General features: G+C 38.8%; 1 protein-coding gene across 1 annotated transcript; it reads left to right on the top strand.

The window, feature by feature from the left end:
* Nucleotides 1–965: 965 nt before the first annotated feature.
* Nucleotides 966–22,599, top strand: LOC131312117 (DNA-directed RNA polymerase V subunit 1). The gene is made up of 19 exons (XM_058339907.1): nt 966–1,283; nt 2,558–2,688; nt 3,119–3,245; nt 3,378–3,493; nt 4,389–4,442; nt 5,722–5,892; nt 8,977–9,135; nt 9,228–9,383; nt 9,821–11,536; nt 11,626–11,801; nt 11,943–12,018; nt 12,124–12,248; nt 14,361–14,506; nt 15,036–15,310; nt 15,920–16,093; nt 16,204–16,344; nt 16,494–18,106; nt 18,570–18,684; nt 22,135–22,599. The coding sequence occupies exons 2-19, from the start codon at nt 2,608–2,610 to the stop codon at nt 22,405–22,407; spliced, it is 5,694 nt and encodes a 1,897-aa protein (XP_058195890.1). The 5' UTR covers nt 966–1,283; nt 2,558–2,607; the 3' UTR covers nt 22,408–22,599.
* Nucleotides 22,600–23,569: the final 970 nt, after the last annotated feature.

A 23,569-nucleotide genomic window follows, 5' to 3' on the forward strand; every position in this document is an offset into this window, starting at 1 on the left:
ATAAGATATTCTACAATTTATTTAACAAAATACGCTAAATTTTTATTTTAGCTTATAAAAAGCTGCACCAAACATGTCTCCAACTTTTTTTAAGTTTCTTAAATGAATAACCAAAACAATCAATTTAAAAAAAAAAATCATAATATATCAATTTAATTTATAAGTGATAACAAACGGGGCTTTTAAATTCTCTATGAGGGTTAGTTTGTGAAAAAATACACAATCTTTTGTTTGACTTTGCGACGAGGACAAGCATTTTTGAGACATCTCAAAATAGATTTGAGAAAATAATTTTTGAGCTCATTTTTTTGTAAATACATTCTAAAATATTTCTTTCGGTGCAACAATCACTACCACAAACAAATATAGAATTAGTGTGCATTCTAGAACGCAAAAAAATCTCTTATTTTTTAAGAAGGCAATTTCAAGCTCAAAAATTATGAACTTATTGAAATCTAAAAATATTTAACATGGATCTTGTTTGAAAGATCTCACTGTTTTCTTTTATACGATGCAAAAAAAATGAAAAATTATTTTTTATTTACACTATTTTTGAGTTTGAAAATGTAAAATAAGCTGCTTATTTATTAAGAAGGTTTCTGGAAAGCGCTCTTAGTAGCTTTTTGTTTGATTAAATCAGGACCGTTGGGGTACAACATTGGTGTTTGACATCCACGTGGACGTCCTAGATGGAGTCAGCGTATCAATCGTTAACCATAGTCAGTAGTAATTAACCATAGTTTCTGGGGAATTGCAGGACATTAAACCCCGTCCCTTTAACCGACTCACTTTTTCCCCACTTTACCCTCAGATAGCACAGCTAATAACCAAGACAACCAGACAAACCAACCCCCTTGCAGAAGATGCCGAGAGACCCAATTCCGTCATTTCCTAACGCACAACCTTTCTAGTTTCTCCAGCCAGAATAGCAAAAAGCGTGAGCAATCACCTCTGTACTGTACTGTACTGCATGCACAAGACCCAAACCCATTTTATCTCTCTCCTCTCTCTCTCTCTCTCTCTCTATAGAGACCAGAGGGTCCTGAAGAGTGGAGTGGAGTCCTCTTTTTCTCTCTCTACTCTCCCACACTCTCTTCTGCCTGGATTGTACGGTTTCCCCACTCGCATTGCACAGCTCAAATTCGTCCAAAACTAGGGTTTTGGTTTTGGCTGTCGCGGTTTGGTTTTTCGCACTCACTCTTTCTCTCTACAGACCAGAGGGTCCTGAAGAATAGAGCCCTCTTTTTCTCGCTCTACTCCCCTGCACTGTCTCTGCCTGGGTTGTAAGTTTCTTTCACTAGCATTTCGCAGCTCTAATTCAAAAACTAGGGTTTTAGTTTTGGCTGCGGTGGTTTGGTTTTTTTCACTCGCATTCAGTCAAATATTGGGTTTAAAGTGTATCAGCGCCACTAAATTAGGGCTTTTACTCGGTGATATAATGTTTGCTTGTTTGCGTTTCTGATTCTCTCTCTCTCCCTCTACGCCAGTTTCTAGTAGCTCACTCGCATTTGTTTTTATTTCTGTGCGTATGTAAGTTTCTACATTCAACTTGGAGCTGTATTATTAGGGATTTGGCACTTGTTTCTGGGCTGAATTTTGTTTTTTGTTTTTTTGAAGATATGTCGATAGTACAATTATTTGCGGGAAGTAGGATTTTATGGTGTTTGTGAAAAGAATTTTTAGTGTTATTTGTTTGCATGTTGGGTTTGAGCTAAAATCTAACAGTCCTTTTGTTTCTTATACTTGATTTGTTTGGTTACTGAGAATATGTGGGAAAATGGAGGACATTAAAAGCTTGAAATGTGGTATTTTGGAAAATGATTTGTGCATTCCTGTTTTAGCTCTTAGGCTCCCCTTATGAGAGGCTGAATAGCGAAAAAACAGGTGTGAAGGGCTTATTGTGCAGCGTATTTTTGAACTTAATCCTCTGGGAGACCGGGACCATACAAATTAACTTGGAATATTTACAATGACCTGTTACCTGTCACGGTGCGAAAATTCAAAATAAGATATTTATGGTGTTTATGAAAGAGTTTTTAGTGCTATTTGTTTGCATGTTAGGTTTGAGCTAAATCTGACAGTCCTTTCATTTCTTATCGTACTTGATTTGTTTGGTTAATGAGAATATGCGGGAAAATGGAGGACATTAAAAAGCTTGAAATGTCGGACTTTGGAAAATGCTATGTGCGCTCCTGTTTTAGCTGTTACGCCTCCCCTTATGAGAAGCAAAAAATGGGGTGCAAAGGGCTTGTTGTGCAGTGTAGATTTTTAAACTTCATCCTCTGGGACCGTACAGATTAACTTGGAATATTTTGTTCATGTAGCACAAAGACCCCGTTACCCGTTACAGTGCTGAAATTCAAAATAAAGGTTTTTTTTTTTCCGTTTCTTAAATATTTTCCTGCTTTTCGAGCTGAAAGTGAAATCATGATCTGAAGTGCTATCTTTTCTGAAATGAATAGGAAAATGAAATACATTTCAAAGTGAAGCAGCTTGAACTACTTTTAGTTCTATTTCCCCAAAGTTCACATAGTTTTGTTTCTCTCATATGTGGCAGGCCCTTGGTTTGAGTTTTTATAATCTTATTGAAGGCATGCTCTAAAAGAGATGGAAGAAAGCCCCTCATCAACAATTTGGGATGGGACCATAACAGGAATAAAATTTGGTTTGGCAACTCGTCATGAAATCGTAAGCCCATACACTCTTTAGCATATCCTTTGTTCAGATTGCACAATCAAGTTTCACAGAAAGGGTTAGCGGAGTTAGTTAATTAAGCCATGCCACATAAGATCTTTTGTTTCCTTTGTTCCAAAAAGTCATTCTTTACCTTGTTTCTAACCATGAAGTAGCTACAAGAATTGAATCAGTTTGTGGTTTGCTCTTCTTCGGAACAAAATGTCCTAAAGTTAGCATTTGATCTGTGGTTTTATTTATATAATCTTCTGAACAACTTCTAGTGAGATCATATGAGAAATGAAGGAAAAAGTTTTTAATAAGTTAGATTTTGCTTACATCAGCTATGAAGGGATCTTGTATCAAGCGTACTAATTCAGAACTTCTGTGTTTTTCTGCCAATTCTGAGTAATATTCCTTATCTTTTTGTGTGTGTGTGTGTTAGTGTACATCATCCAACAGTGACTTCCCCATAAGCCATGCTAGTCAGCTTACGAATCCATTCCTTGGTTTGCCGCTTGAATCTGGAAAATGTGAATCATGTGGTGCTGGAGAACCTGGAAAATGTGAAGGTATTAAGTTTTCCCATTTTGTTGTTTGTTACTGCTGATTACGCTGAAAAGTCCGAAAGAAATGTATTCACATGCTTTCAGCTTGTGGTTTGCATGGAGTACTGCTGAAGTTTTGTTGTTGTTACCTTTCAGGTCATTTTGGGTATATTGAGTTACCAATTCCCATATACCATCCTTCCCATGTGAGCGAGCTCAAGCGTCTGCTTAGCTTATTGTGTTTGAAGTGCCTAAAGATAAAGAATAGGAAGGTACTGGATATTCTGTAGATATCTTTTCTGTTCTTTCTTTCTTTTGTTTTGCTTCCCTTCCTTTTGTTGACAAAGGAGTATGATTTCTTTATTGTTGAACACTCTTTTCTTTTGTAAAATCCATGAAAGGGTTTATGGTTGGATGCTACTCTAGTTTAAGCTATCCTAAGTGTTTCTTTGCATCATTCAAACAATTTCATAGCCGAAGTGGAGATAATCTATATCAGACAACCAGGTTCGGATTAAACAGTTTGTATAGATTTCCATTGGGATCTCCTTGCGCTCCTATGCAAACCCATCTTATTTGATTATAAAGAGCATACCAGGGGTGTACTATGCAATATCAGACTTTCTCGCAGGTGTCAGGCCCATCTAGGACGTAATCATCTTATCACTCATTCTGAAAGGTGATATACACCTATGAAATCCTATGCTGATGTGACACACTCATGGCCTCGTACAACAGAGTCCATGTTTTGCGAGTTTTCAGTTTTTTCTCTTGTAGTTTTTATGGCACAAAGTCACTGAGTAATTAATTCCTCGTATTTTGTAAGTTGTAGTTTATGTGCCTTTTTTCCCGCAGATGCAAGTGGAAAGATTTCTTGCTTTCTTGATTTGTTTGGCTGTAGCATGAATCTGAAATACTTGGGCTTTTCCTTTCCTTCTGCCATGAATTATCCTAGTTATGGTTTTCCTCTTGGCATTTCCATTCCTTTTGTCGTTAATTATATTAGTTCTAATAGATCGACATTTTTTTGTGGCCCGTTGGGTTTCATTTCTTTATATTAATTATTGCTTTGTAAGTATCTAAATCTTCTAGATTTACTCATTTTTGGTATTTATTATTCCTTGTAATCTGTATGTAGTGTTTTTCTTATTTGTTTTATACTTCCAGTTTCAGATCAAGAACATTGGCATATTTGAAAGAGCTTTGTCCACATGTTGTGAGGTGAGCTGCAAGTTATTCCAGCGATTGATACAATGTAGTGTTTATTTTGTTTAGGATGAGTTCTAGGTGTGCTTGGTCTTACTATATTATCCTTTTGTGGGTAGTGTTTCTTGGTATTTTTATTTGTATTTCAACCCTAGCGAGCGTTTGACCACGCGATGCTATAGTGTCCTATTAACAAAGGAGTTAATAGCACACCAAACTACTCCTAAAATGGGCCGATTCATTCGTGTTAAATTTTTAGTGACTATCTTGGCAACTTAAAAACCTTAAAAGGATTTCATGTCTAGTTGCATGAAGTAGGAGTGGGTGTGGGGGAGGGGGAGCCGAAGGATAGAGAAGAGTTTCAAGTTTGGGAGCGTCTGTAGGAATGTTTCTACAATTTGTGAATGAAAATTTAGATATTCTCGAAGCTATTATTGTTTGTTTCTTAGTCCAAGAATTTATGCAAAGATACGCATGCATATTATACTAATTGGTCTTATGCAGTAAAAGTTTTGTTTATCCTAAATAGTTGAGTAAGTCGGTTAATATTTTCTTGTATCTTGTCTTGTTAGCTCTTTTCTCTTTTTCATTTAGGATCATTATGTTGGAGAGGTTCTACCCTATATGATAATGCGGCTATTTGTCGATCGAGCGAGGTTCTTAGGATATTATGATTTGGAAGCGTGAGAGGAGGTTCCAATGCGGATTTGTCACCTCGATAGGAGGGTTCTGCCGCTAAGATTTTACAGGAGAAAATTTAATTACTCATTAAAACATGCCTTATAACCCAAGGTTCATTATATATTTAATGTTGTCACTGTAGTCAAACAGGGAGCACATCCATGAATAGGAGAATGGTATCCAAATTAAGCAAAAGCATTGAAAACACATTTTAAAGACTAAGGTCATACAAAAGTTAGTTTCATACAAACGCTGGAGTATTGTACAATAGCTCTATCCAGGAGTGTCTTCTGGTGGTAGTTTGTAACCCAAGAAGTTGGCTTTGCCGACACAACATTAGGGCCATCCCCTTCATTCTATCCCAGCCTGAGCTGGTTTTCGGTATTCATAAAAAATGAAGAGAAGGAAACAAATGAATTTTTGGAAGTTGATACTTTTCCTGTTGGGAGTACAGTAAACAAATCTTCAATGCTCAATACCCATTTCTGGGTCATGTTGATGTTTTGTTTTACTATTCAGAATCTGGAAACTTCTGTTAGAAGATGTGGGAAAATTGTCCAACATGGTTACTTTTGCTTTTAACATTTCTGTTATATTTCCATTTTTTTTGTAGGAGGCTTGCCAAGTTTCCATCAACGAGGCAAAAACGAATGATGGAGCTTGTTACTTGGAATTGAAGCTACCATCTAGGTCAAATAATTTCCGAGATGGTTCCTGGAATTTTCTGGAAAGATATGGCTACAGATATGGTGATGAACCGTGTCGACCTTTACTTCCTGCTGAGGTTTGGTTTTGATCATGATCTCATCTTATATTGAGCTTCAAAATCGATATACAATTAATAAATTTATGTTGCATTTGGTTATTCATACTGGTTGTAGAGTTCATTGGTGGCTTTCCGCATTCTGACAATGTCTTTTGTTTTTCCTTTGCATTCAGGGGTTACATGTAGTCATTGTAAGCTTTACATCCCCGAGTCTGAATTAGGATTGTTTTAGTGCTCTTCACACTTTGCGAACATGTGTTATCAAATACCTTTCTAATTATTGGGTGTTGCATAATGATCTTCTTTTAGCATTGTGGGATGCATTGCTTCTGGTCGCTGAGAGTTTAGGTCTGGGGAATTTAATAGTCAATTCAGGCTTTAAGTCATCATATTTCACCAATTATTCGCTGGGATAGAGATTTTCATCATGTTGGATTTCAGCTGTGATCCATTGATCTGCTTAGGTCAAACTAGAGCTGCTCTGAACCTTTTGGACCCGCCTTTTACCAGATCTATAAAGGGGCAAAGCATGCTTGAACAGGAAAGCTTAGCCATATTCCTCCTATGTTTTTTTTGTGGGGAATGGTTGTAAATTTTAGGCAGAACTGGTTCTGATGCAAAGACACCTACAAATTTTTCTGTTTTCCAACTTTCCCAACATTTTGCACGTGTACTTCCAAGGAATCTTCAACTATTTTCATACTTTAACTTCCGCAAAATCTTAGAGCTTCGTTAATATTATTATGGATTTCAGATTTCTTGAGGATTAGGGAGTATGTCCGTCCCAATCTTTCGTATTTAATTTGTACAGATATGTATGCATATCAGCATATGTAAGTAAATTGAGAATTTAGATGATAGAACTATAGGCCCCATGCATGTAATATCTGTACATTCACATTTTTAATTCTCTTTTTTGGGAGGACAATTCAGTAGAAAGTTTTCCAATTACGTCATATTTGGTATGAGAGAAGGGGCTGGAATGGCGTGGCATTCCAGCTTCTATTATCATGTTTGCTATGCCAAAAATATGTGGAATCGTCATTCCTTTTGGATAACAAATCCCACAAAATGTGAGAATGAGCATTCCTCTTGTCAATGGAAATAAACGCTTATTTCGTTTCAACACCGAATCAAATTAAAAAATCTGTCGTAGTTTTGTTGGTTGTAATTTTTTACCACTACCACCGCCCCTACACCGCCACCTCCACGACCACCACCGCCACCACCCTAATTGCAACAACCACCGACACGACCAGGACCATCATCACCATCACCTCCACAACCACTGTCATACTACCGGTGCAACCACCACTCGACCTCTGCCGCATCACCACCAGGCTACAACCATGACGACAACCACATGTAGCCACCACCGCCACCACATCACCTCTGACCATAGCCACTATCACCCTGCTCCCGAGAAAGGGGACTACTGTCTTTCTTACTTGTGTCTCTTTTCATTTTGCTTTTTGTCTTTTCTTGCTCATACCTCTTTTTCGGTAATTCATTATTTCTTTGGAAATTCTGCTAGTATTTGAGTCCTTTAATCATCTCTTCCTAAGTTTGTGGAAACCAATTGTTGATGATAATTGAGTAGAAGATGAATAATATAATGAAGTAGGACAAAGAGGGATGCACCACTAGCAACCTTGGAATTTCATCTTTAGGGATCAGTCTGTTATTTTTAAGATTCTTTATTTGAATATGAGTGGGTATTGCATATTTACTTATTTTATCAGCGAAGTTCATAATTGGCTGGTGTTTATTTCGGTGAGCGACTTTATTTCACAAGGTATGCACTATTTTAGAACAAATGCTATGATAACCTCCAAAACAGACTTAACTAATATCAGTACATTTGTAAAAAAATCCCTTGCATTGTGGACAAACATGCTCTTGAATTGAAGGGCAATGCCAAAGGGCATCAATTTGAATTTTTTCTGAATGATGCATACTAGACAGATAAGTCTCTATGTTTTTTCAACTGGTATAAAAAGGGTTAGGCTTTTCAAATTCTAGTGATTTCTAGGTTTCTTTTTAATTATCACACACCGGGATTTCTGGTTATATTCTAACGGATACTTGTGATGTATTCTTTCCCCTACTGCATTTGTCCACAAGTGATGGTTTATGCTTCTCGCAACCCTTTTGGATTGAAGTGCTCTTCGGCTCTTCCCATAACCTTTTAACTAGTGTTTCTGTAGTGGGATGGAGCCCTAGTAGTTAAAATGGAGATGCGGATTGAACGATCGCGTTATCCTGTGATCTGGATTCCAGTACGAATCGAAGCTGAGCAGGATTTCAGTATGATCAGAGAATTGTGGATTGAGTTGTAGGATTGGGCAATTCAAACTCTTTTTGTGGAGGTTTTATGGATTTTTTAACATGTACCTCATTTAAAGTCAAAACCTCAGTAAACATAAATGAATGGACTAAGGCTGTGATTATACAGTAGACATGATTCTTAAGTTCTTTTTCATTTGACTTGAGATGTTTCTGAACAATTCTCTTGTCCTCAAGGCCACATTTTTCTTATGACAAATTTTAAAGCAGAGTTACAAACCTGAAACTTAAACCGTGCCGTACCAAACTTCTTAATTGGCATATCAGAAAGTTGGTGTGAGAGTCCTACCATTGAGGTCCATCCTCAAGTTTTTTTTGTTCAGTAGGTGTATATTCGTGGTTCATGTTGTTTCTCACACTATCTTTAATGCAGTTGTATACAGTATAAAGTTATTCGCTATGTATGTTGAAGAATTCATTTATCCAGTAGAACTAGTAGGTTTATCGTCCCTTTAAGTAGGATCTGTGGTCTTCGATCCCATCCTGCAATGCTGTCCAATCCAATGGATTCTGTGCATTACCCCCGAGTTTCAGAACCTTTGCTTGCCTGCTGGAACATAGATTGTTTTTCAGTAGGTATCATGGCGACTATGCAAATATTACATTTATACATGTGTCTGATTCATGACTTCATGGACTGGTAGTTGGCTTATTTGCCGCAATTATTTGTCTTATTTAAGTTGCGCAGTTGCAGTGGATTTCGTCTGCTTTCTAATCACTTTTTTTTTTCTTTTCTTGTTTTCTGAAATTAATCAGGTGATGGTAATGTTGAAAAAATTACCCGATGAGACAAGGAAAAAGCTTGCTGGGAAAGGGTACTTTCCTCAGGATGGGTACATCATTCAATGTCTGCCAGTCCCTCCAAACTGTTTGTCTGTTCCAGATGTTTCTGACGGGATCACGGTCATGTCTTCGGTTAGGCTTTTATGCTTATATGGTTTCCTGACTTAACTCTTCTGTTCTTGTGAGTTGCATTGCAATCATTCAATTTTCCTATCGCTTTTCAGGATCTTTCCATTTCTGTACTTAAGAAAGTTCTGAAGCAAGTCGAGATTATCAAGAGTTCAAGATCTGGGACTCCAAATTTTGAATCTCATGAAGTTGAAGCCCATGATCTACAAGCAGCTGTTGCACAGTATCTTGATGTTAGGGGAACTTCCAAGGTGCTTAAAATTTCTTGATGTGCTCTTATTTTGGATTAGTAATACTCAAGTAAGCTTGGACAAGTGGAAGAAGCTGCAGCCTGCCAGCTCCTACTTTTTTTCTCATGTTGTAACCCCTACCCTCCACAGGCAGAGAAAAAAATCTGCATGAAAAGGTTCAAAATTTAGTAAATGATGCTTTTTGTCTTGGAGTCTAGGACATCATTTTTTCAAAATTACTACATGATGGCAGTTTACTTGATTACTGTAGAATTCTGGTTAACCAGTTTAGAAGATGGCAGTTTCATAGGGTTATAGTGGTTTATTCTTTCCTTGGGAACTTTGTTCTTTAATATCATTACGGATGATACCCCCCTTTTAGTTTGGCAATTATTTAGCGCAGATGTTCATGAACTGTTACTTTGTTTGTTGTCTTCCTTGCATATTTCTTCTACAAGGCATCTCGTGATGTAGATACCCGATTTGGGATTAGCAAAGAACCGAACAATTCGTCCACTAAAGCATGGCTTGAGAAGATGAAAACCCTGTTTATCAGAAAGGGAAGTGGATTCTCTTCACGGAGCGTTATAACTGGTGACGCATACAAAGGCGTCCATGAAATTGGATTGCCTTTTGAAATTGCTCAGAGGATAACATTTGAGGAGAGAGTTACTCAACATAACATGCAATATCTACAGAGGTTGGTGGATGAAAAGCTGTGTTTGACCTACACAGATGGTTTGTCGACATACTCGTTGAGGGAAGGTTCAAAGGGGCATACATTTTTAAGACCTGGTCAAGTGGTACATCGGCGTATAATGGATGGGGATATTGTTTTCATTAATCGCCCTCCGACTACGCATAAACATTCCTTGCAAGCGTTATCAGTTTATGTTCACGAGGACCATACAGTTAAGATCAACCCTCTTATATGTGGGCCTCTTAGTGCTGATTTTGATGGGGACTGTGTCCATTTATTTTATCCCCAATCTCTTGCAGCAAAAGCAGAGGTTTTGGAACTGTTCTCTGTAGAGAAGCAGTTGCTTAGTTCTCATAATGGTAACCTCAACTTGCAGCTGGCCGCTGATGCATTATTATCCCTGAAGATTATGCTTAAGAACTATTTCTTGACAAGACCAGCTGCCCAGCAGCTGGCAATGTTTGTCTCCAATTCCTTGCCGCATCCGGCCTTATTTAAGGCAAAGAGATCAGGCCCTCAGTGGACTGCGGTGCAGTTATTACAGACAGCTCTACCACTTGGTTTCGACTGTTCTGGTGATAGATTTTTGGCTAGGAAGAGTGAACTTTTGACAATTGATTTTAATAGGGATGTTATGCAGTCAATAGTTAGTGACATTGTCAGTTCTATTTTCTCAGAGAAGGGCCCAGATGAGGTCTTGAAGTTCTTTAACGCTTTACAGCCTTTCCTCATGGAACATTTGTTTTCTCAAGGATTCAGTGTGGGGTTAGAAGATTTTTTCATTCAGAGAGCTGTCTTAGAGGACATTCATGATCGCCTTCAGGAAATTGCCCCCTTGCTTGGTAGCTTGCATTCGACCTACAATGAGTTAATTGAGCTGCAAGTAGAGAAGCACTTACGGCTTCTGAAATTACCTGTTGCTAATTTCATTCTGAGGTCATCAGCAATAGGATATATTATTGACTCCAAGAGTGACTCCTCTATTACGAAGGTTGTTCAGCAAATTGGGTTCTTGGGGCTTCAACTTTCGAGTAGGGGGAAATTTTACACAAAGGCCTTAGTTGAGGACATGGCTTCTCTCTTCCATAACAAGTATCCTATACATGCTAACTACCCGTCAGAGGAATTTGGGTTGGTTAGAAGCTGCCTGTTTCATGGACTGGACCCTTATCAAGAGATGGCTCATTCTATCTCTGCGAGAGAAGTTATTGTCCGTTCATCAAGAGGGTTGACAGAACCGGGTACTTTATTCAAGAACTTAATGGCAATTCTTCGGGATGTTGTTATCTGCTATGACGGCACGGTGAGGAATGTCTGCAGTAACTCAATCATACAATTTGAGTATGGGACTAAGAGTATGTTTGCAGCTGGTGAGCCAGTTGGTGTGTTGGCTGCAACTTCCATGTCTAATCCTGCATATAAGGCTGTTCTTGACTCTTCTCCCAGTAGTAATTCCTCATGGGAGATGATGAAGGTAATGTTTTACTAGATACTGTACCATAGAGCTGTTTTTTCATACTTGGTTTAATTGCGGCATAATATGTCATTGTTCTGTCTGTTCAGGAGATACTACTTTGCTCAGCGAATTTCAAGAACAGCCTTTCCGATCGGCGTGTACTATTGTACTTGAACGACTGTGAATGTGGGAGAAAATATTGCCGAGAAAATGCTGCATATTTGGTGAAGAACCAGTTGAAAAAAGTCAGTCTTAAGGATATTGCTGGCGAGTTCTTGATTGAGTACGTGTTAAACCTGATTGAACTCTTTTTTGCTTTCTTTCTTTGTCCTTGAATGTCTTCAGGTTGTTTTTTCAATGGAAGTTGGTAACATATAATTGCTGTTGATGTATTAGTTAATTTTTGTTGGCTTCCCCATCACAGATATAATGCGCAGCAAACATTACATGCAAGTTCTGAATTTGATCCTAATCTTCTCTGTCATGTTCATCTCAAAAAGGTTAGCGCCCTTGTTTTCAAATAAGGAACTGATATCTCCTGTATTTACAATTTCTATTTCTTGCCTACTAAGTTGAGTGTCTTGGGACTTGAAATGCTATAATAGGAACTGTTCCTAGACCTAAACATAAGTATGCAAGAGATTTGTGAGAAATGCCAAGGGACTGTGGATTCACTGCGGAAGAAAAAAAAAGTTGGTCATTTCTTCAAGAGAATAAGTTTGTCTGCCAGGTTATTCTCTCATACGCTTTACATTTCTTGTTTGTATAGTGTTGGTTATCTCATCAAGATCATTTAGTTTGTTAGAGTGTTTCTGTAAATTTAATTCCTGCAAGCTATGCGCCATTTGGTTGCAGATCATAAATGGTATGTATGTATTTTGATTTTTAAGTTACTGGAGTACACGTATGCATCACTGCGATGAGTTGTCCTTTGTGATTTCTGTTGTGAACTAATATGTGATTAATTTTTATTAGAAAGTTTCAGGTTCTCTCATGATGTTGTTATACAACTGCCCATATTTTTCCCTATTTTCATTATCTCATCTCTTTAGTCCTAATATCCATATTTTCACAATTAGGCAATCTGTGTAACTTCAATTTTGAAAGTTTCAGAAATTACAGTCTTTGGTTTCTCATTGCAAGTTTGCAACTGTAATTGAAGATCATATAGTGTTTTGTACTGGCAATTTACTTGGGGCAGAAGTGTTATGCGTCCAAAATTCCTGTTAGCATGTTCTCTGTCATTTTATCGCTTTACACCATCATAATGATCAAGTCTAGCTTTTCTTTTAGGAAAATTGGTTTCCATGTTTGTACTGTAAATTTTACTACAGGCCTTTGTTCGTTTGAAAGGCCCACTAATTTGAATGGATTATCCTTGTGCCAATCTATTTGCTTGAAGTGTCTTTGGTGTTTTTTCTCCACCTTTTTGGAGCAACATTATCGTGCACTCTCTCCCCCCTTGAAGGTTTCCTAGAGCTTCTGTTATTGTTTATCAACAAATGTCCACTTGTGGACTTTTTGTGACTTGTCTCGCCGTCGCGCTAAGTTCTACCTACACTTAAAATGTTCAGCTTGCGAGTCACTTCTTCATCTCTTGATTCTTTTTCACCCTTAACTACTGCCTGGTTTACATTGTTGAGTTATTTACTTATTTTACTAACTGAAGGTAGGGAGTTAGTGTAAGCCTTGGTGGCTGTTGAGGACTTGTGCTAAAAATTGCGGTGATTTTTTTTTCCAGAAGCTTAAAATGAGATGAAAGAACCAAAAAGCCAAAAGAACTAAAAATCCAGATTTTGGCTTATAAAAGAAAGTAAACGTCTCATTATATTGCAGTAGGGATGTTGGGCATATCTTGGCATCTGCCGTCCACCCACCGTAGCACCTGTAGATGGGAATTGTGGATGGTTGCAATTGGTGATTGTACGTCATTGGAAATACTCAACTGACAACTTACTCTTCTTCAGTGTACATGTATTTAGTCTAACACGGCAAGAAGCTTGTCAGAGTTTTTTTTCCTACGAGCTGTATGTTCCATGCAGTTGTATTTGGCATATAACTTGTCCAGTTCCTTTTATGAAGGACAATTATGATTTGAATGTATAAGCTCGAAGAATTGAATATACTAGTTTGTGACCAGATTCACTACGATTTGTTAACGGAATATTGCGGAAGAAATCTTGTCAAACAAAAAACAATATACCGTGTCATTGAGAGTAGTTGTGGGCCTTGTCACACAAAATAAGTATATGGTTATTTTTTTGAGGAAAACTTGTAAGAGTTTCTTGAACAGCCGAATATTTGGAGGTGCATGCAAACAACATTTATGGATCCAAGTTTGGAGTTTCTGGTCTATCTGACTTGCAGTCTCTGCAGTGTTCTAAAAATCGGAATTAATCGACGTTTAATCGCTAACAGGGCCTATCCGACTAGATCCGACTAATTGCTATGTGCCGATTAATCGCCGATTACTAGGCCTCAAAACTCGAAGGTGGCCCAACTTCCCGACCAGCGCCTAGCGTCTTTTAGAACATTGAGTCTCTGAAAGTTATGACTGTTCGGGATACCAAAAGTGGACAAATTAACTTCCTGAATGATTGTCAACTTTATTATCTTTAAATGCAGCAGTTCTCTTAATGATCACGGTTAGCTTCTTGAAAAATTTGAATGTGAAAAAGTTCAAGAGCTATTTCTATATAAAATCACTTTTGAGTTTCAGTCGTGAAGAGTATGACATCTGTTTGTTGCTAATTTTTTAATTTTAATTTTTTGAATTTTGTCTTCAATTTGCTATGACTTGTTGGATATGCTTTGTGGCTCATGTATTACTTTCACGCTGCAGTGAAGATTGTTCCTTTGGGCATCCATGTCATATTGGGATGCCATGCTTGAAGCTGTTTTGGCAAGGCACAAGTGACCATTTGGAGATGACTTCTCATATTCTTGCTGACACAATTTGTCCTGCTTTGTTAGAAACCATTATAAAAGGTACTTTGTGCATTGTTGTTCTCTCTTCTTGTTTCTGGGAATGTTTAGAGGGTGATTTCCTTGTTGAATCATTACATACATGTGATAGTGCTTTATGATGGAGATGGAGGTCAATTACTTGGTTTGTTTGTATGCAGCTTTATGTATATTCTCCTTTATCCCTTCAGTTTCCCTCTAAAATCAAACAAAGTAAATTGGTAACCGATTGATTTGAAGTATGAGAATTTCACCTTTGGTCTGTTTTAAATTTGTGGACTTTGTCAATTCCAATGTCCCTTGTGTTGCTATTGGGCCAGAGATCTGCCTACTAGGAGGTATTTCTATAAATGGATTCCACAAGTACTCTGATAGCTTTCAGGCTGTTATCCTTGTTCTCCAAACCTGTAGGACCATATGAGGCTCTACTAGAGTTTTTCTTTTCCTTGGAAGACAACTCGAAATGCATCTGGTCACATATATTGGAAAAGGAATATTTACATCTATTGAGGAAATCAAATTATTTTAAATTTTACTCCGTGTGAATGGACAGGTGACCCTCGGGTTTGCACTGCAAGCATTATTTGGATTAGTCCTGACACAACTGCTTGGATAAGAAACCCATGCAAGACTGAGAAAGGTGAACTGGCTTTGGACGTTGTCCTGGAGAAAGAGGCCGTTAAGCAGTCTGGAGACGCATGGAGGATTGTCTTGGATTCCTGTCTTCCAGTCATTCACTTGATTGACACAAGTCGGTCAATTCCACATGCAATAAAGCAAGTTCAGGAACTCCTTGGAATTTCTTGTGCTTTCGAGCAAGCCGTTCAGGTACCTCATTCTCTCTCTCTCTCTCTCTCACACACACACACACACACACATTCCGCTCCTCTGAGGAGGAGATTTTCTCGCCATAAGGATTACTATGGGGAGTAAACTTAACTACTATTGCATGTTTTGCATCTGGAAATAATCCTTTTGACTCAATTGGTTCCTTCTTTATTTTGGGAATCATTCTTTTGACAACTCATGTTTATAGTATTTCGAACTTTATTTTTTTGCGTAGAGGTTTCCATGGGAGACACATTTCCTTGCCCATGGTAGTGATGTGATGCAATACTTATTGTGTTTCTGTTTTTATTGGCTTCACTTTATCAACAAAAGCCGTTTTTGTGTAGTCTATTCCCACCACCACCACCACCACCACCACGACGCACATGCTTATACTCTGTAATTGTTTTGCTAATTGTGTAGGTTTTCAGACTTTGTTGCATTATGTTACTGAACATTGAAGAATAGGAACTAATATTCTGTGACTTGGAGCAAAATAATTGGACTTACTATTTAAAGTACCTGATAATTATATTGTGCCTTGGGGTATTTGAAAAAGTTCCATATCCTTCAAATTATGGAGACGACCAAATTTGTCTGATTTTGCAGCGCCTCTCAACGTCGGTATCCATGGTAGCAAAAGGTGTGCTTAAAGAGCATCTGATTCTCTTGGCCAATAGTATGACGTGTGCTGGGAGTATGGTTGGCTTCAATTCTGGTGGTATAAAGGCTTTGTCCCGATCGCTAAATGTTCAAGTACCCTTTACAGAGGCGACATTGTTTGTAAGGGATTTCATTTGTGGTATTTTTACTTGAAGATTTGTTGTATATATGTTATGGTTTGCATGCTGTTGCTGTAATTTCTTTTTTAATATTTTGATTTTGATCTCCAGACCCCAAAAAAATGCTTTGAAAGGGCTGCTGAGAAATGTCACCTTGATTCCCTGTCGAGCATAGTTGCCTCGTGTTCTTGGGGAAAACAAGTCTCTGTTGGCACAGGTTCACGATTTGATGTTCTCTGGGACACAAGAGAGGTATGTTACTTTTACCGAGTCCCTTTTTTCTTCCTATTTGACCTGTGAGCTCGTTTGAAGTTTACACGTGATATTCAACCTCGATTAATGGTCTGCTTTATTCTGCCATGCCTTGTGCAGTAGTATAACAATTGAATTTTTGTTGTTAGGTTGGAATGAATGAGCTTGATGGAATAGATGTGTATAACTTTCTTCATATGGTGAGGAGCAGTTCAAAACGAGAGGAAACAACCAGTGCTTGTCTTGGTGCAGAAATTGATTACCTGGAACTTGAGAATGATATTGCGGAATGGGCTATGTCGCCAGAGCGGAGTTCTGATAAGCCAATCTTTGAAGATAGTTATGAATTCCAGGATGACTTGGAGAATCAGATGGTTGATGTTGGCGGGCCTGGCGACTCTAGTTGGGAAAAAGTTTCATCGGTAAATACTGAGCCCAGCAAGGAATGGGCTGTGGACAAAGGAAATAATTGGGATTCGGGGCCATCAGGATCCAAACCAAATGGTTGGTCCTCTTGGGGGGTGGATGCAGTCCAGCCAGAAGATATTCTCTGTGGTGGGCAGCAAGATTTGGAACAGGTTGCTCAGCCAAAAACTTCCGTTGCTTGGGGTTCTTTAGATACTGAAGAGAGGAAAGATGAAGTACAATCTCAAACCGGATTTCAGCATGAGTCACCTAGTAATATCTGGGGTTCCAGTCAAAAAAGCAAGTCCACTGAGGCCAAGGGCTGGGCTGTTGACAAAAAACAGAGTTCGGGGGATCCTACAACGGTGACAAAATCAAATGGCTGGTCCACTTGGGGGGTTAGTGGTAATTCCAATGAAGAGAGCCCGAGTAATATTGAACCAAAGTCGCAGATGGTGCGGCAGGAAGATTCACCAGCCAATTCCTGGAAGTCCAGTCAGAACAATGACGGCAGTGGTGGCAAGGATTGGGGGACTAACAATGAACAATGGGGGGCTGGAAAAACAGTGTCAAAGCCAAGTGGCAATTCGTGGAAGTCCAGTCAGAACAATGACGGCAGTGGTGGCAAGGATTGGGGGACTGACAATGAACAATGGGGGGCTGGAAAAGCAGTGTCAAAACCAAGTGGCAGTTCCTGGAAGTCCAGTCAGAACAATGACGGCAGTGGTGGCAAGGATTGGGGGACTGACAATGAACAATGGGGGGCTGGAAAAACAGTGTCAAAGCCAAGTGGTTTGTCCAGCTGGGTGGCTAATAAAGTTCAGAGAGACGATCTGCCCTCTACAGCAGCACAGGAAACCGAACAGGTGGCTCAAAGAGATGACTCCAGTGATGGCACTGACTGGCTTGCTGCAAAGAAACAAAATTCTGGGGCCTGCACAGTTTCAAAGCAGAGTGGATGGTCCTCTTGGGGTGCGGATGCATCCCAGGCAGAGGAGAATGTCTCTGCCGTAAAGCCGAAAGCATGGTCCAGTTGGGGGGCCGATGCAGCCCATGCAGAAAGGAATGAAGAATCAAATCAGTCAGCAAGCAAAGATGGCTGGGATTCAGCAAATATTGGTGGGAATGAAGGGGCACAGGTTCAGTGGGGGCATGGGAAACGATCCTTTGGGAAGAGAGAGTTCCCTAACTCACATGGCCGGGATACCTCTAATGCTGGAGAATGGAGAAACAAGCCAAGTGTTAATTTAACTGCAACCAGACAGCGGTTAGATATGTTCACGTCGGAGGAACAGGATATTCTTCTGGAAATTGAGCAGACTATGCAGTCTATCAGAAGAATAATGCATCAGACAGGGTAACTTATGTGGATCTCTGCTAGTTTTCTAACTTATTTTTTAAGTGACTTGTTCTTAAACATCAAATAAGGAGATTTTGTGGAAGATAAATTTAAAAAACTCGTCTTTCTAGTATTCTTTTAGTGGTTTTGACACAAACAGATCACCGTATGTGGAAGAGCTCCCTGTTATTCTCCCTGCCGATATGTCCCTTTGTCTTGGTGGTGTGTTTTGTTTTAACCAATTAGAAGTGGTTGAGAAATCTTTTCATTCTAAGCAGCAAAAAAATGGGACTTTTGAAGCTAAATGCCATGATATCTTCTTCAGTGCATGATTTCCTTGTACTTTTCAATAAATGCGAGGTTTTCCGACCCCTGATAATTTTACTACCAGAAATATAGCTTAATTTTATGAGTATGAAGTTCTAATCATGATCTAGTGCAGCTTGTATCTGAGTTTATGTTTGACCAACTTTGTGTCAAGGTACAAAGATGGGGATCCATTGCCTGCTGATGATCAGTCTTTTGTCGTTGACTCTGTATTTACTCACCATCCAGATAAAGCTGCAAAGGCAGGAGCTGGAATTGACCATGTCATGGTATGAAACTCAATGATTCTTTGCTCTTTACATTTGGATTTCATATGTAGACTTCATGCTACATTGAGTTTAGATGCTTGCCTCTGTTCTTATGCTTTAAAATCTAAGTATAGTGAACACAAAAAGGCTTTTTCGTCTAATAGGCTGATACCATTTTGCCCTTGTTTGTGGCTTTTGGTAACCTAATGCATATGTTCTACAGTTACATCTTAGTTTATATCAAGAATCTCTTTCCAAAATATTTATCAATACATGGGGATTTAGGAAGGTGGTTTTAGGATTCTGATTGAAGGTTAACTACACAAACAAGGTCTATAAGGGAGGCATTTGTGGAGGTTTTCTTAAGGAAGAAGAGTTTAGAGAAGCGTGGTGACATGCATATATGGAAGGATTCAATGTATAGCCAATATTGGAGGTGTCTTTTCCAAAAATCATCCACTTGCCACGAATAAAGAAGTTGCTGTGGCGGGGTATGAGTACACAAACCATACAAATTCTGAGATACCACAACTAAGGTATCGACTGTAATTCCTCCTCTCCGCCTCCCTACAAGCTACCAAGACACTGTTAGTACCTCCGACCAATCGGGTTGGGAAAGTAGATGAAAGGTGAAATAAAAATCAATCTAAAGTAACTGTGGATTAGTTGGAGTGTACCTTGTAGCGTACTCTGCCCCTATTTATAGAGTTTTGCCGCTTGGCTCTCAAGGCAAGAGTACATGAGAAATGACTGCCTGGGACATGGCGAGGCGACATCGCCTCATGGGGGACCTTGTTATAGAAGATCCGTTTGCTTATGCAAGATCTGTCCCTCCCATCTCTAGTGATTCCAATCCGAGATACGCCATCATCTCATCCGTCAAACACTTTGAGTCCAGGTGATTGTTTTTGCTCGGCAGCTTTGCTCTGTTGATTCACTTATGCTCAGTTCAAGCACCGGGCCGTGTGGTCTTGGGCCCTACTCGGGGTCAAACCCTTTACATAGGCTGTCTCTTGCCCAATCCACAATGGGTCATGCATTCTGACCCTCTACTGTAGCTATTAGTGAATATCTGAAGGTAGATGGCAGTGGTATTTTTGGTGACATTGACCTTAAAAGAAATTGGTAATGGTATTCTTTGGGACATTGGCCTTGAAAGAAATACTTCAAGAATGACAGGTAGGCAGGGAAAATGTTGGAGTTCCTTGGAATTCTTTATGCCACTCCCCCGAATTGGGGATGCGGGGAATGCTATCATGTCGTTTTGGTCAACTACTGGTTGTTTTGAATTTGAGTCTTTAAATATGGCTCATAAGCCTCAACCCCTGGGAATGGCTGGTGGAGGAACAAAGGCCTCTTTCTACGGTTGCCTATTGTGTTGGGTGCATCACTTGGAAATATTTGCACTATTGATTAGAGGACAAATTCATGATACTTGTTTTATGTGCAAGGCTGCAATAATAACGGGTAATCGTGAGCCTTGTCCTTGTTTTCCTCTTTTCATTTAGGATATCCTGAGATTTGAGGTCATTTGTCCGTATTTTGTTTGTTTGGAGTGCGTTTGCAATGGAAGGTTGGGTCTTTTTTCATTATTAGATGCATGACAAGTGGGCAGAGAGGAAAGCATGGTGCTGCGTTGGGCTTTGAATGTAATTTGTGGGGAAAGCAAAAGAGGAGTTTTTTATGGTGGAGAGGAGCTTATCTTAAGACTGGAGTCTTTTGCATAGTTGGTTCTCAGCCTGAGTATTTTTTTTCTCTTTTTTTACTTGTACAGGAAATATCTTCAGCATTTGATGGCATTGTGTAGCACATTTAGGAGGAAAATTGGGCTAGGTACAAACTGCACATAGTTTGAAAATAATGTGCAGTTTAAAAGTAACTTAGAAAGTAGTATATGTAGTCCTTGTACCCAGGTATGGTGGGACTTTGCTTCATAATGGAGGCAGCCTTGTGCTATAGCTATGTCATTTTGGAAGAATTCTACTAGTGAGTATGGCAGAGTGTCCATGATGTTGGAATTAAACATGTTTCTAAAGATTATGGTCATTTTTAAGGGGAAGAGGATTTTTTGGTAGCTTTGCAGGAGAAAGCACGAGTTCTTTGGGTTTTGATTCTTTGTTTTCCAACATAGGTCTATTGGTTCGGACACTAAAAAATACAAGTGAACCTCGTAGCCTCAAACGTCGTACCATTGTGCATGACTTGGAAATACCACTATCGAGGATCGTAAACTTGTGATGCTGTAGCAATTTGCGTTTATGGCATCACTTCTTTTCACTTATATTCAAGTTAGCGAGCTACCCTTTTTTTGTTGTTTATTGTGTTGCTAGTTTTAGTTGGCTGTTTGGAGCTGATCAGTTGGGTGCATGCCTCTGTCCCGAACTTCATATTTTTTCATAGGGAGCATAATGTATAGAGGAAATTTTTTGAGGAAGGAGAGTGTAATATATGCAAAAGGAATGGTATCACTGTTACATTATTTGTATAATTTTTAGTATTACTAAAGCATGTGTAAGGGAAATTTACTACATATTCTGGGAATCAATTGATGAATGTTCTCTTCGTGCCTATGTGTCCTCGACATTTTGGAAATTTTGTTTGCTGTGGCTGTCTCAAGCGTTATCATATCCGTGCATAGATTTCTAGTGCTTATCTGGACCTGGTTGGTTTGGAAAATGCCACCTTAGTGTTTTTTCCCTTTTTGGTGGCATTTGTTGTTGGTTGGCGTGCATTAATTTGATGAGGTTTGGCTTTGAGGTGGATGAAAACTTAAGAAATGCATTGGTTAGTCATATTCCCATGGAGCCTTAGTTGACTAATTGACTTGAATTTACGATCCTGCATCTTTATTTCTTTTTGAGTTTTAGTTCCCATTCAACTATTGCATGGTATAATACGGGAAATACAGATTATATCCAGTCCCATACCATCAAATAATTTGAATGCACCAAAACTATGTTATCCTGAATCTGTACCTTTTTCAACACAACATAGGGGCTTTATCCAGGACATTATTATGTGTGTGCTCCACCTCTTCAAACTTTTCGAGTGCTCTCTCAGAGAAATTATGCGAGCCATAAAAATTTACATAGTTATCTGAACAAGTACAGTGATTTCTTTGGGGCGTGACTTGGTGGGAACCTCTTTTCTTGCCAAAATTAGGACTTTCCTGCAAGACTGGGCTGGATCCCCATACCAAAAAGTTGAGGAATGGCTTGTTTCTACTGGTTCTTGTTTGTGTTTTGTGTGTTTTTTGTCTGCATATACAAAGGCAGGGAATGGGTAGGAAGGCTAATTTTTTTCCTTCACCTTTGCAGAACTACTTGACTTCCATTTCAGCCACTCATCTCTTATTGTTCTTGTTGTCTTGGGTTGCAGGGTTTGTACTTTTCGGATATGTTACATCGTAAATGAAATCACGTGCTCGCCTTTTTCTCCTCAACTAATGAATAGCTTATATCTGTGTGGCAGGTTAGTAAGCACAGCAGTTTCCAAGAAAGCAGGTGCTTCTATATTGTCTCCGTTGATGGTCGGAAAGAAGATTTCTCCTACCTCAAATGTCTGGAGAACTTCATTAAGGGGAAGTATCCTGACAGGGCCGAAGCTTTCATTGGAAAGTACTTTAAGAAACATCGTTCCCAGAACAGGGAACGCAGCTCTGGTCCTGTCGTGGAATCTTCTGGTGGTCCGAATAGCGGACAGAATGCTTCCCCAGAGGAAGAAGGGTCTGGTGATAAGCAGTAGGCCTATATCACAACAGTCTTCTTTTTGAGCTTTATGCAGTTTGATTGTGTAGTGTAACTAGGTAAGGAACAATCCCCCATCATCTGCTGTTTTTACTTGTCTATAAGAAGCAGATGCATGTGAAAACCTTTGGAACTTCTAACCCCAAATTAACTGCTCCCTTCTTCCGATTTACGGCAGCTCTTATTCTCACATGTTTGTATAACTGTAGCATTTCTTTGTTCTTTGGTTTTTTTTTTTTGTTTTTTTTGTTTTTTTGGGTACATTGGAAAAAAAGTAGAAAACTACATTCTCTCAAAGCCACACCTCTCATGTCTGCCTCCAACAAAGGAATGATGTCGCCGGTTTCGACACCATTCTTTATGTGCTGAATATAAGGTCGCAATATAGCTGGAAAACAGTCCAAAAAAAAAAAAGAACAATAGGAGGGTTTGGGCCAAATTTTGCACATTTGTACAAAATTTGTGCAATGCATTTTTCAAAAAAATGCCAAGATTCATTATAATGTTATTTCCGCCTAAGAAAGCAAACGTACATTATGGCCACCTTGCGACTCGGGATACGTTCAAGTTTTACTTTTTCCTGGGTTGCTTTCTCTGTTGCATTTTGCAAATAGAACTAGCGGTCTCTGATTTTCCTTTTGAAATTGAATTAGCTCTCTTACTCTTTTCGCCTAAATCCAAAATAAGACTCTTTTTATCAGGGATGGTTATGGTTTTATAGTTTTCCTTAAGTTATTTTTGCATAAATAGAAATAATATTTAGATTAATATAGTAAATAAAAGTACTAGCCAATATCTTTAAGAAAGAAACACACGCAATACAATTGTATGGTGCGCGATATAGTCTTACTGCTTATCCCTAAAACTTTTGACCAATTTCCCTCTCTATCTGTCTCCGTCATCCTTCTCATCATTAGAGAAAATACAAAACTCAATGTAGACTCATTCAATTTTTATCATACTCGATAGTGACTAAATGACCTTTTTACTAGTTCTCACCTTATTAAGAATCTCCTTAATTCATCTACATTACAAATTTTTTTTGTCTACTTTGTATTTTCCAGCTTTACTAGTTCACCTTATTAAGAATCGCCTTAAATCATCTACGCCACAAATTTTTTTGGTCTACTTTGTATTTTCTAGCTTTTATTAGTGATTTA

The sequence above is a fragment of the Rhododendron vialii genome, chromosome 1a (assembly GCF_030253575.1).
Source record: "Rhododendron vialii isolate Sample 1 chromosome 1a, ASM3025357v1".
Lineage (NCBI taxonomy): Eukaryota > Viridiplantae > Streptophyta > Magnoliopsida > Ericales > Ericaceae > Rhododendron > Rhododendron vialii.

What these genes read in the sequence shown, in the direction of transcription:
- LOC131312117 (XM_058339907.1), top strand. Translation starts at nt 2,608, where the DNA reads ATGGAAGAAAGCCCCTCATCAACAATTTGGGATGGGACCATAACAGGA. An exon ending in GTCATGTTCATCTCAAAAAG is followed by an intron (nt 12,019 to 12,123) that starts GTTAGCGCCCTT and finishes ATGCTATAATAG; the next exon opens with GAACTGTTCCTAGACCTAAA. An exon ending in TTCTCTGGGACACAAGAGAG is followed by an intron (nt 16,345 to 16,493) that starts GTATGTTACTTT and finishes TTTTGTTGTTAG; the next exon opens with GTTGGAATGAATGAGCTTGA.